Source organism: Thamnophis elegans, chromosome 5 (genome assembly GCF_009769535.1).
Source record: "Thamnophis elegans isolate rThaEle1 chromosome 5, rThaEle1.pri, whole genome shotgun sequence".
Lineage (NCBI taxonomy): Eukaryota > Metazoa > Chordata > Lepidosauria > Squamata > Colubridae > Thamnophis > Thamnophis elegans.
In genome coordinates this window covers 21551341-21563830 of record NC_045545.1, presented here as the reverse complement: position 1 = coordinate 21563830, position 12490 = coordinate 21551341, and the positions used below count along the sequence as shown (strand labels likewise).

At 42.2% G+C, this 12490-nt stretch overlaps 1 protein-coding gene across 1 annotated transcript in view; it reads left to right on the top strand.

Moving 5' to 3' along the window:
* MSH4 (mutS homolog 4) overlaps window positions 1-12490 on the top strand; it is a 75870-nt gene that overhangs the window by 55636 nt on the left and 7744 nt on the right. The window contains exons 12-14 of the mRNA XM_032217800.1: window positions 6333-6469; window positions 7381-7484; window positions 10563-10687. Of these exons, the coding sequence (XP_032073691.1) occupies window positions 6333-6469; window positions 7381-7484; window positions 10563-10687 (366 nt within the window). The remainder of the gene's footprint in view (window positions 1-6332; window positions 6470-7380; window positions 7485-10562; window positions 10688-12490) is intronic.

The window sequence follows — 12490 nt, the reverse complement described above, 5'->3', positions numbered from 1 at the left end:
TATAAAATGTTATTCACATTGGACAACATCTCCTAGAATATTCTTCTTTCATGACTATTTTGAAATAAATGGGAATTGTGTCATGGGTCCTATGCAATCAAAGCTTTAATAATTTATTTATATTTGTTTGCCAGCTGACAAACGAAAAAATGATATCAGAAAGAAGCGAGTATAGAATAGGTGGTAGAGAGATGCATATATTAGAATAGAATAGGAAGGAGAGTTACATGTGATATAAATTTGTTTTTTATGGATCATGACAGAGCTAGTGTATGGAACAGAGATCTCTACTTGTGGCCCTCTAAGTCATATTGTTTGGGCCCTTCCTCCCTCCCTCCCTCCCTCCCTCCCTCCCTCCCTCTGTTTTGAATTTATATGTGGAAAAGGGTTGCCATATGAATTTTTTTATGTGGAGAATAAAGTAGAAAACACTACTTTTAAGGATTTAACACTTTTTAAAGAAGGAAGCTGTTTACATGCTTTGGAATGATAAAGAGGAATAATTTTTTCCTCTTTTAATATTAATATGAATTAATTATGTTTTCTATTTTCATATTAATATGAATTAATATACTGATTAATTCTCCCGTGCCCTGCTGGAGAATCCAAGCATGGGTTAAATTCAGCTTATTCGCCCAAGGACTGAGTTAATTTTCTTAGCCACGCCTCCTCTCCTCATTGAGGACCAGTTCAAAAACTCAGTCCAGCCCAGTTCAGACGCGTTTTTAGGGAGTTCCTCAGTTTTTGGGTGAATAGACTGGGACTCTCCTAGTTAGATAGATATTTTCTTATTTTTGTCATCATCGTAGTCAGGAGAAAAATTATGCTTTAAAATGAGGTTCCTGTTAAATTGCTGAGAGGACTTCGGAGGTTCCTGGCTCTCCGTTTGCTAACGGAGCCGAGGTTCGTTGGGGCACTTGTCCGGCGGTGGCTGGCAAACGCGGGGGCGGCAGGAGGCTTCCTTCCCTCCCCAGCTGTCATTTAACTGTTTATCGCTCGGAGATCTTGGCAGAGGTTCTAGATTGCGTCTGGCAGCTCCCTTATCGCCCGAAGAAGCTCGGCAGCCAATTTGAAGCCATTTTGGCATGCTTTCAAGCTCTGGCCATTGCAGCTACCGCACTTTCACTCTCAGCAAGCAGATAGCCGCGGGGGAGATTTTTAGCTTTAGTTCGGGGGCCCGGCAAGGCTTCCTCCCCCAAGAAGACCTACAGTGAGTGGCTTGGGAGAGCTTTGGCCCTCGGGTCATACTTCCATCCGGAGGACATTTCTGTATGGCGCATAGCTTCTATCGACTTGCGCCTGTGCCAGGCCTACTGCTTTTGCAGCCTTGAAGACTACAGGCGAAGACATCATGGCTGAAAGAAGCAAGAAGGAGCCAGAAGACAATCCAGAACCCTCATCGAAACCCAGTAGGCCAAATCCACCTGAGGTGGAAAAGGGGATCAAGGGCACTAAAGGGAAGGGGACCTTTAACCCCAGAGGTGGCAAGGCCTTATCTAAGGCTGAGGCCCGCAGGCATAGGGCTCTAGAAAAGACCTTTGAAAGGGCCAGAAGACTGTCTATTTCATCTGGACAGCCATCTAGGGATCCTAGTCACTTTCTCCAGCCTCAAGAGGTTTTTCCCCAGGATTCTCCAAGGGAGTGTAATTTTCCCCCAGTTATGAAGGAGGAATTTCAAGCCTCTTCACCTGCAGCTTCCCTGGGGTATCCAGAGTCTTCCTCCATCCAGGAAGAAATGTGCCCTTTTGGCTGCTCTACTCTTAAGGAGAACCAGTTCCCTCTAGACAGGCTGGCAGGGAGGGTCCGGAAACATCAAGATCCCCTGAGGATCAGGGGCCCAACCTGTCATCTCAGATGCAAAGGGCCATTGAACAGGCCATTGAGAGGGACATAGAGGCTGGTATTCGAAAGAAGCTCCAGGCCTCCAAAGCCACTTCTGCCAAGACTATCCAGAAGCCTGCCCCAGGGTACAAGGTCCCCTTCGCCACAGAGGAATTTGTCCTGGAAGAGGACAATGCAGAGGAGCAGGAATTTTCAGAGGATGAGAATCCTCCTCCTGAAAAACCTGCCTTTACTGGCTTATTCCGCCCTTCCATATTTAAGTCAATATTGCATAAGGCCAAGGCTTTTACCCAATTGGGAATTACTACCCAGGGTTTCACTAATACCTTTGAATCTCAAGATTTGAAGGAAGGGCTTTTTGATGAGACCATCCCGGCACAGGAACTAGTTCTGGCGCCGGACATGTTTGTCAATGTGATTCAGCACCAGTGGGCCCAACCAGGCTCCCTGACCAATCCCAGCGTGGTAGACAAAACTTTTTAGTCTGTGGAGAGCAAACTAGACGATTTGTTGCAACTGCCACAGATGGATACCCCAATTATCTCCCTCACCTCCAATTCTGTCCTTCCCGCTGACCTCCTTGAGGGCCTCAAAGCCGAGGACAAAAAGGCAGAGAAAGCCTGCCACAAAATCCACCAAGTGGCCGCTTGGTCCATAAGGGCTTCTTCCTCAGTGTCATTTTTTACTAGAGCTTCGGTACTGTGGCTGAGGCAGCTGAGAGCTCATCCCACTTCAACAGGGTCCAGGTAGAGGCACGATCTTAATAAGATAATTGCAGCTATAGAATATTCGGCTTACGCTTCACTCAATGCAGCCAAGTTTACCTCCTGGGCCTTAGCATCTAATATGACCTCATGCCGTCTGCTGTGGCTCTGTCACTGGCAGGCGGACATGAAGTCAAAATGGAAGTTGGCCTCCGCCCCCTTCAAAGGCGGACAACTGTTTGGGGAACCCTTGGAAAAGTTCTTAATTGAAACCAAGGATAAGAGGAAAGTTCTTCCTGCCACCACTAAGAAGCCAGACAAAAAGGAGGGTTCCTTTTTTTGGAGGCAGTCCTTTCAAGGGTCTGATTCCTCAAATGCGGGCACCTCTTATTAGAGGCCATATCCCCAGGGAAATGACCATGGATAGAATATAGCCAATTTCAGGGACAAGGGTCACCACCAGCAGCAGTCCTTTCGACACCCTTTTGCAGCGGTTCCAACAACTGCTCCTACCGCAGGTCCAAGTGACCACTAACGGGAATCCTCTCATAGATAGCCATCTCCAACTATATGCCGCCCGTTGGGAGTTGATCTCCATGGATGTGAGGGTCCTAAACACGGTCAGGCAGGGCCTAACCCTGGAGTTTCTATCCCTTCCCCCAAGAACCTTTGTCCAGTGTCCCATCCCCTCATCTCTTCCCAAGAGGGAACGCATGCAGGCAGAGATTCAACATCTCCTATAGATAAACGCTATAGAGCCAGTCTCCGTAGAGCAAGAAAAGAAAAGGTTCTACTCAATTCTATTTCTTGTTCCCAAAAGCTCCCGGGGGGTGGAGGGCCATTCTCGACCTCAAAGCTCTAAACCAACATCTGGCCTACAAGCGTTTCAAGATGCAATCCCTACAGACCATCCTGGGTTGCATCAGACGAGGGGACAGATTGACCTCTATAGACTTGAAGGAGGCATACCTGCACATCCCCATCCACAGGTTCCACAGGAGGTTCCTCAGGTTCCACTACGACGGCAGGTACTACCAATACAGGGCTCTCCCGTTCGGCCTGTCATCAGCACCGAGGACTTTCACAAAGATATTGGTGGTGGTAGCGGCACACCTACACTCCCCTCCAATACGACTTCTCTGTTACCTCGACGACATCTTGATCCAATCAACGTCCTCTGACCAAGCCGTCAGAGATGTCCAACACACCATCTCCACTCTACAACATCACGGGTTCTCGGTGAACCGGGAAAAGAGTCACCTTACGCCGTCCACCCACATATTGCATCAACTTCTGGGATTCATGATTTCTTGCATAAACATAGTTCCATGGGCACGTCTACATGCCTGCGAACTATAATGGTTCCTTCTTCCCATCCAGAGGGCAAAGGCCAGCAACTCTCTCAGATGTGTCAAGCTCCCCCTGAAGGTAAAGCAATCCCTTCGGTGGTGGGAATCACGTGCAGTGATGAAGGGTTGCCTCTTCAGAGAACCAGAATGGCTGGTAGTCATGACTGACATGAGCCTCCAAGGGTGGGGGCCCCAGTTTCAGGAACAGGTGATGCAAGGCAAGTGGTCTCACAGAGAGGCAACGCAGAGCATCAACCTCTTTGAACTACAGGCGGCCATGCTAGCCCTGTGCCATTTCCAGAGGGACATTGTGGGCTGCCATGTGTTGTTACTTACAGACAACATAGCAACGAAGGCCCACATAAACCGCCAGGGGGACACCAGGTCCAGGACCCTCATGGCAGAAGCGGTGATGCTGGGGAGGTGGGCCGAAGATCATCTGGCCTCCCTATGAGTGGACCACATCTTGGGAGTGAACAATGTGAGGGCAGACTGGCTGAGCCAGATGACCATCGACAACATGGAATGGCATCTTCATCCGACCATCTTCCACCAGATTACGCTCAGATTCGGGCTTCCGGTGATCGATCTGTTCACCAGTCCAGCCAACTCTCAACTCCCGAGGTTCTTCTTAAAGTACGCCACTCCACAAGCGGAGGGGACTGATGCTTTGGGCTGCGGTTGGCCGAGAGGCCTCTTGTATGCCTTCCCGCCGCTGCAGCTCATTCCACAGGTGATCCAGAAGATTCTGGCAGAAGGAGCAGAGGTTCTTCTCATTGCACCTCATTGGCCCAGGAGATCCTGGTACGCAGACCTTGTCAGTCTCTCCACTCGCAGGCCATGAGGATACCTCAGGAGATGCTTTCCCTCAGCCTGGGGGGCATAGTACATCCGGATCCCAGTTGGCTCCAGTTGGCCGTCTGGTCCTTGAGGGGGAACTCCTGAGGAAAGACAACCTGTCTGACAAAGTCATTCGTACCATACAGGCATTGCGTCGTCCTTCCACGACTCGCATTTATGACGCCACCTGGGCAGCCTTTGATTCCTGGTGCTGGTCCCATGACATCATCGCACCTTCAGCTACAGTACCACACTGCTTGAATTTTTGCAGGAGAGGTTGGACAAGGGTTTGGCACCCAGCACCTTTCACCGTCAGGTTGCTGCCCTATCCACCATCTTAACTAGACATTCTTCAGTGTCCTTGGGGCAGCATCCTCAGGTGAAAAGCTTCCTAAAAGGGACTTCCAACTTACATTCGCCTACTATTTATAGGTTTCCCACATGGGAACTTCCCCTTGTTCTCAGAGCTCTCACCCAGACTCCATTTGAGCCGATCCGGTCCATCGGTCTTTGGCACCTGACCTTGAAAACTGTTTTCCTCATAGCCATTACATCGGCCAGGAGGATGTTGGAGCTGGCAGCTCTCTCGGTTCATGAAGATTTGTGTATATTTCATGTTGACCATATCATTCTCCGGTTAGATCTGGCCTTTCTGCCAAAAGTGAACTCTCTGTTTCACAGGACTCAAGAAGTAGTGCTCCCTAACTTCTGCCCTCATCCTCAGCATCCCAAAGAGCACACCTGGCACAAGCTAGATGTTCGGCTGACAGTCCACAGGTACATCAAAAGGACGGAGGGTTTTTGCCGATCCAAATCACTTTTCGTCTCCTTTCAACCAGGCTTAATGGGACGGAAGGCTTCTCCTTCTACAATCGGTTGCTGACTGAGGGCTTGTATTAAGTTGGCCTACCTGCAACAGGGCAAAGCAGTACCACCTAGGGTAATGGCACACTCTACAAGGAGTGCAGCCACCATGGCTGCGTGGGTGACGCAGGCTCCCGTGGAGGAAATATGTCGGGCAGCCACATGGACTTCTCCAACCTTATTCATTAAACACTATCGCATTGACTCATACACTGCAGCCGAGGCCACCTTTGTTAGGCGGGTGTTACAATAAGTTGTAACGACTCCACACAACTGGATGTTTCTGTTTCCCTCCCTGGGCCTGCATAGCTTGGATATGTCCCATGCTTGGACTCTCCAAGCAATGCACAGGAGAATGACCATTGGCTTACCTGAATGGTCATTCTCTGGGCGCTGCGGGAGAGTCCAACCCTGCCCTGTGGTTTACTCCCTCTCTTTGGGATCGCTTCAGCGGTGTGGAACAAAGACACTTGAAAATAACTGGAAAACACATCGTGCACACGTCCGTTACAGACCAACGCCTTCATTTTTGAACTGGTCCTCAATGAAGAGAGGAGACGTGGCTAAGAAAATTAACTCAGTCCTTGGTGGAATAGACTGAATTTAACCCATGCTTGTACTCTCCCGCAGCGCCCAGAGAATGACCGTTCAGGTAAGCCAATGGTCATTTTAGCTCCCATACAATATGGTTGACTGTATATAACTAAAATATTTATTTATACTTTGCATTTAGGAATGATAACACAACTTGCAGAAAAACATAACCTTCCTTTAAAAACAAGCTTTAGTTCAGCTCGAGGATTTTTTATCCAGATGAATGCTGATTGTGCAGCAGTACACAATGGTCAACTTCCTTCAGAATTTACCAAGGTAAGCAGTTTGAAAATGTTGGATCTCAAATCTATTATTTTATTTTTATTTATTGGATTTTCATCCTATGTTTAGTATTTTATAAGTAACTCAAGGCAGCAGACATACATAATTCTTCTTCCTCCTATTATTGCCATAACAACAACCCCGTGAGGTGGGTTGGCTGAGACAGTGACTGGCCCAAAGTCACCCAGCTGGCTTCTATGCTTAAGGCATGAAAATTATAATTTAAATAATGTATTTTTTCACTAAAGAATTATTGATTTTTGTAAAAATAACACAGTCTATAATGTAATACATTGTATTTTTATTTTATTATTGCCATAACCAGAGTAATTTGTATAGACTGAATTTCCTTTGTAGTCTTTTCAATATTTGTGTAATGTTGTAGCACCGTTTAATAGAGGGTACTGACCGAACGTTGCTACTTTTGTATATCAGCACTGGGATAAAAAAAAATCTTTTATCATTTATCATTTTTTAATAATGTAATCATTTACTATCTTTTAATGATGAACAGTATTATCATAACTTACTAATGCTCTAATTTTGCTCTGTTACTAGTATAGTAGCAGTAATAGTTAGTTACTAGTTACTAATTATACTAGTAAAATTAGCTGAAAGTTTAAAAAATTATCAAGATATTTCTATTTTTTATTTTATTTTTATTTTATGAACATGATCATAATTTATCACTTGTTGCTTGCATGTACACTGAGAGCTTATGCACTAGAGACAAATTTCTTGTGAGTCCAATCATACTTGATCAATAAATAATTCTACTCTATTATAATGAATTCTATTTTAGCCCATACTTTAGAGATAATTTTGGGTTGATGTTCGGGAATTAGAAGTATGACTATTCAGTATATTTAATATATTTTAATATTCAGCTTGAAAATTTCCCACAGATTACTAAAATGAAAAATGCATATAGTTTTACTTCACCCGATTTAATGAAAATGAATGAAAGATGCCAGGAATCCTTGAGAGAAATCTATCACATGACCTACTTGTGAGTAACAATTATATTGATTCCTCTAAGTAGAATCACTGTGTTAAATGATTATTTAATAATGAGGCTTTTAAAATTGTTGTCATGAAGAACCATAGACTATAAAGTTTTTAAGACAAGGATTGTGCCTCAATTCTGGAACCCAAACACCTAAAACCTTTTAGAAGTTTTAGGACCCTCTCCTGTCTTTATGATTCAGTCTCTATTTCAGCCTTGATGCTTGTTGTACAATTTACATAATTTAGATGCCTGCCAATAATCAGACACCAAAATGGGTGCCGTATATTGGCAAATACAGTACTTCAGTGTCTTGAGTGTTTTTCATCTGGCCTTCCTAGAAAAAAAAAATTAATCTTTTGCATTTCTGGACTGGCCATTTCCCTCAAAGAGGAATTCTGGCACTCTTTTATCAGCAGCCTCTACCAAAGAAATGAAATATTATTGAAAACTTGGGATTTTGAAGGCAAGAATCTCTTTAGAGCCACCTTGTGTCATCTGTACCAAGTGTCACTGATCTTGTGGCAAGCTGTATAATGGACACACAAGTGACTTATATTTTATATATCATTTATTATATCCTTATGTGTGCGTGTATGCATGTGTTTATATACACGCAAACTCCAAAAGTAATTTAAACACAAACCAGAAGCAATAAAAATAGAGGTTTTGTAAGTTTAGTTTCTTCTTTTAGAATGAAACATTTTCTTTGATAATTAGATCAATTCTAAGTGTATTCAATGAAGAGTGCATGTGCAGCTGAACATTTCATTCACTATGAACTTTTCAACTCACCTCTGGCATTAGCTAAAAACAACTGGAACAAGTCTAATCCATTTTCAAAGAATAGGTACAGTATGTGTGTACCTAAGTAAACTTACTTGCCTGATGACAGGAGCAGACTAATGAGCATACCTAATGATTTAAGTAGAGAATGTATGACACACTTAGTGATATAGATATAGTTAAGGAGCTAGACAACTGAAGGCATAAAAGAGAAGTCGTTTACTAAGCTTTTTTATTTTTCTGTCCTCCATTTTGTAAAAAGATGATTAGAGCATGATGAAATAAATCAAACCGCAGACTAATTCTCCTGAGCTGTATTCTATTCTGCTCACGAAAGAAATGCTAAAATCAACTCTTTCACTCTGGAGCCAGAAAAGGAGCATCTCAATTCTAGTCACAAACTGACTTACCAATGATACTGAGCAAAATATCTCAGAAAGAAGGCTGCATGTAGGTTTGTTATCTTGATGCCTCCAGAGATACTACAAGCAAAGTTTAAAGACAGTAGCCTCAATGTTAGCCCTTAATGACTAATATTCTGTGGCATATAAGGCCTAAGAGTTATTAAATATGCCATTTGTCTTTCAATTTGTCTTAATTTGTCTGTCTAATAAAGTCATTGAAATGATTGCTTATCAATTTACTTTGCAGCAATTGATTTCTATAAATTAATTGTGCATTATATGAAGAAAAATAAAAACATTCTTCCTTATGTTCTACATCAAATGCTAATAGATTTTATAGTGTGACTATGAGAGTTCCATAAAAATAAAAATTGCACTGTTTTTAATACCTTTCATAACTTTATGAGCATTTATTCTATTCTTTTAAAGGTCTACTTAGACTTTCCTCATAGGAAAGTTTCTATAACCTTTGAAAACTGAATTGAAAATCTTTTAATTGGGTAAATTTTATTTAAAAACCCACTAAACAACCAAGCTAAAAACTATACTAATTTATATGAAATCAAATTGTAGTAACAATTGGGTGTGCTGCCAAAAGCCATTAACCCTTCCAACTCTATTATTCTATGTTGTCTGTGTTCTAAATTGGGTGCTTCACAGCAGAAGCAATACAACCAGCTGGACCACACATGCACTAAATTCAGGATCTGCATGATCAAGCTGCATCATTGTCCCCCTCCTGTATCTCTCCCCCCCCCCTAAGAAAGAAGAAGTAGCCAACACTGCAGCAGCTATAAAAAGTCTTGGAAACTCCAGGGAGTATCAGCTGATCACAGAAGTGTTACTTAATACTCTTTATAATGAAAATGTTTGTAATCTTGTCCTTCTTCCTGAAGGAACTCTTTCACTGTGGAGCCAGAAAGGGAGCATCCCAACCCTAGATGGGAGATTGATGGGTTTCCCTGCCATAATCCTATCAGTTTCTGTTGTTTATTGACTTGATTCAGCATGTATCAGCTGCATTCCAGCTGCAAGTGGAGCTATTAACTGAAGGGAGAGAGAGGGGAAAAAAGCTCTCTTGCACTTTATTTTTAACCAGTCCTCTCAACTGCATAAGCAATTAATTAACAGTTGGGGTGAACCGGTGAGAACCGATTGAATCCCACCTGTGACAGGAACCCCTTGAGAGTCATACTGAACCTGTTAATTATTAAATGTATCATCTGGTATTATAACATTCACTTAAGTCATTTCTTTAAAACAGGGCAATCATAGGTGAGTATGTTTCTCTTACATTAGATATCTACATTAACAAACACATATCTCAGACAAGCATTCCTAAAGCAAAGCATTGTTCAGAGATTGCAACCTTTAAAAGTCCTGCTTTTGATAAGCACCTGTTTTTCATTTTTGCCCCTTAAAATGGAGAGAAGTAAATTCAGAGATTTGGATCCTGAAGATCCAAAACCTGCTTTGTTCGGCCTATGTCACATTTCTAATATTTCCTCTTTTTCCCCTTTCAGAAAGAAAGACTAAGGCCTTCTTTATGATTTCAGATTATATTCCTTGGCACATTAACTCATGAACCCTAAAAATGCATTTTGCACTTCAGATGTTTGAATCTGAAAATCTCTGATAGTAAAGTTTATACCAGTAGTAGTTTATTTCTACTATTTGCAAAATGTTTCCAGCCATAATTGTTATTCAGTTCTGATAATGTATGATATAATAATGTAGTTATTTTGTGCCACATAAATTCAGTTAACAATTTTCTTTAAATATGTAATTTTTTTTCAGTTATGTAAAGGAAAATTTAAAATATAGTGATACGTTTACTAATACTGTAGTAAATTACTTTAAATTGTATAATAATACTTATCCTTGTTTACAGGATAGTGTGCAAATTATTGAGTGAAATATATGAGCATATCCATTGCTTGTATAAACTCTCTGACACTGTTTCTATGCTAGATATGTTGCAATCATTTGCCCATGCTTGCACACTGTCTGACTATGGTAAGTAATTTTGTTTCTTGAAACAACTCCCACCAAAAACTTATACCACTTATTTTTTTAACCATATCTACAAAGTAATTTGCTACAGTAGTTCTTGTTTTTTTAGCAACTGTCTTGTTTAGTGACAGTTCACAGTTACAATGGTGATCAAGTTGTAAAGTTTTTTTTATGCTCAATCCTCACATTTATGGCCATCGCAAGTCTATAAAGCAAAAAAAAAAAAGCTGAAGTAAGATCAGAAGCACAGTTGCAGTTTTACTTAGTGATCACTTTGCCTAACCATCAAGTTTGTTGGTCTTAATTGTGGTTGTTAAACAAGGACTACTTTTAGTAACACCTAATATAAATGCAAAGGAATACTTAAGTAATGTGAAAATGTTCTTCGAAATGTTTATTCCATTTGTATGCCGCTCTATTCCCGAGAGACTCAGGGCGGCTTACAAGCAGGGGGGAAGGGGAATACAAACAAAACAAAAACAAAAAACAAGCACGTTAAAACAAAGCAACAGTTGCAACAGTTTAAGCGGGAACTCATCAGCCCCAGGCCTGCCAGAACAGCCAGGTCTTAGTGGCTTTGCGGAAAGCCGGAAGGGTGGTGAGGGTCCGGATCTCCACGGGGATCCAGAGGGCCAGAGCAGCCACAGAGAAGGCCCTCCCCCGAGGGGTTGACAGTCGACATTGGCTAGCAGATGGTATTCGGAGGAGGCCTAATCTATGGGATCTAATTGGTCGTAGGGAGGTGGGAAGGGAAGTGGTCGTAGGGAAGAGCCAAGGTGGCGCAGTGGTTAGGGTGCAGTACTGCAGGCCACTTCAGCTGACTGTTATCTGCAGTTCAGCGGTTCTAATCTCACCGGCTCAAGGTTGACTCAGCCTTCCATCCTTCCGAGGTGGGTGAAATGAGGACCCAGACTGTGGGGAGCGATATGCTGACTCTGTAAACCGCTTAGAGAGGGCTGAAAGCCCTATGAAGCGGTATATAAGCCTAACTGCTATTGCTATTGCTATTGATTGGCAGGAGGCGGTCTCTCAAGTACCCAGGTCCAATAACAAAAAAATTAAACAATCATATGAGCATAATCTTAACTGTTTCATTGAAGTCTGCATCAGCCCGCAAATTCCTAAGATATATTTTACAGTGCTCTCCTATTATGACACCTCTGATTCATTTGGCACACAGATTAATATTTGGGTAAAATACTATTGTTCTATTATAACAAAGTTAAAAGTAAATACACAATATTTAAAAACCTTCTTGGAAGGATCTTATTAATAGTGTTGATAAAGGTTGGGGTGAGCATATAGTGCTCTCCAGCAATTCCACAATTCTGCCTTTGGATGTCTCTTGGAATATTGTATCTCAAAAGAATATTGTATCTCAAAACAGCAATTTCCAAATTATTTCTTTGATTACATTGCATTCCTGCCCTAGCTTCTGATTTCTAAAATAAATATGCAACTGGAAAATTATATAGGTTAGACTTATTGAATTATTTAAGATTTAAACCGGAAGATATTGCATATGTGTTAAGATACACAAGTTTTACTTTTGTTTAATTTAGACTGCAGGCAATAGCGTACTAACACAGTTGATATCCTGAACTGGATGATTTTTAACCGCCCCCTCCTTTATTGCTGAGAGCCAGTTTGGTGTACTAGCTAAGGTGTCAGACTAGAAACCAGGAGACTATAAATTCTAATCCTACCTTAGCTACACATCCTACTGGGGGATCTTGGCCCAGTCTCTTCTCTCAGTTCTACGGAAAAGAAACTGGCAAGCCATTTCTGAAAAACGCTGCCAGGAAA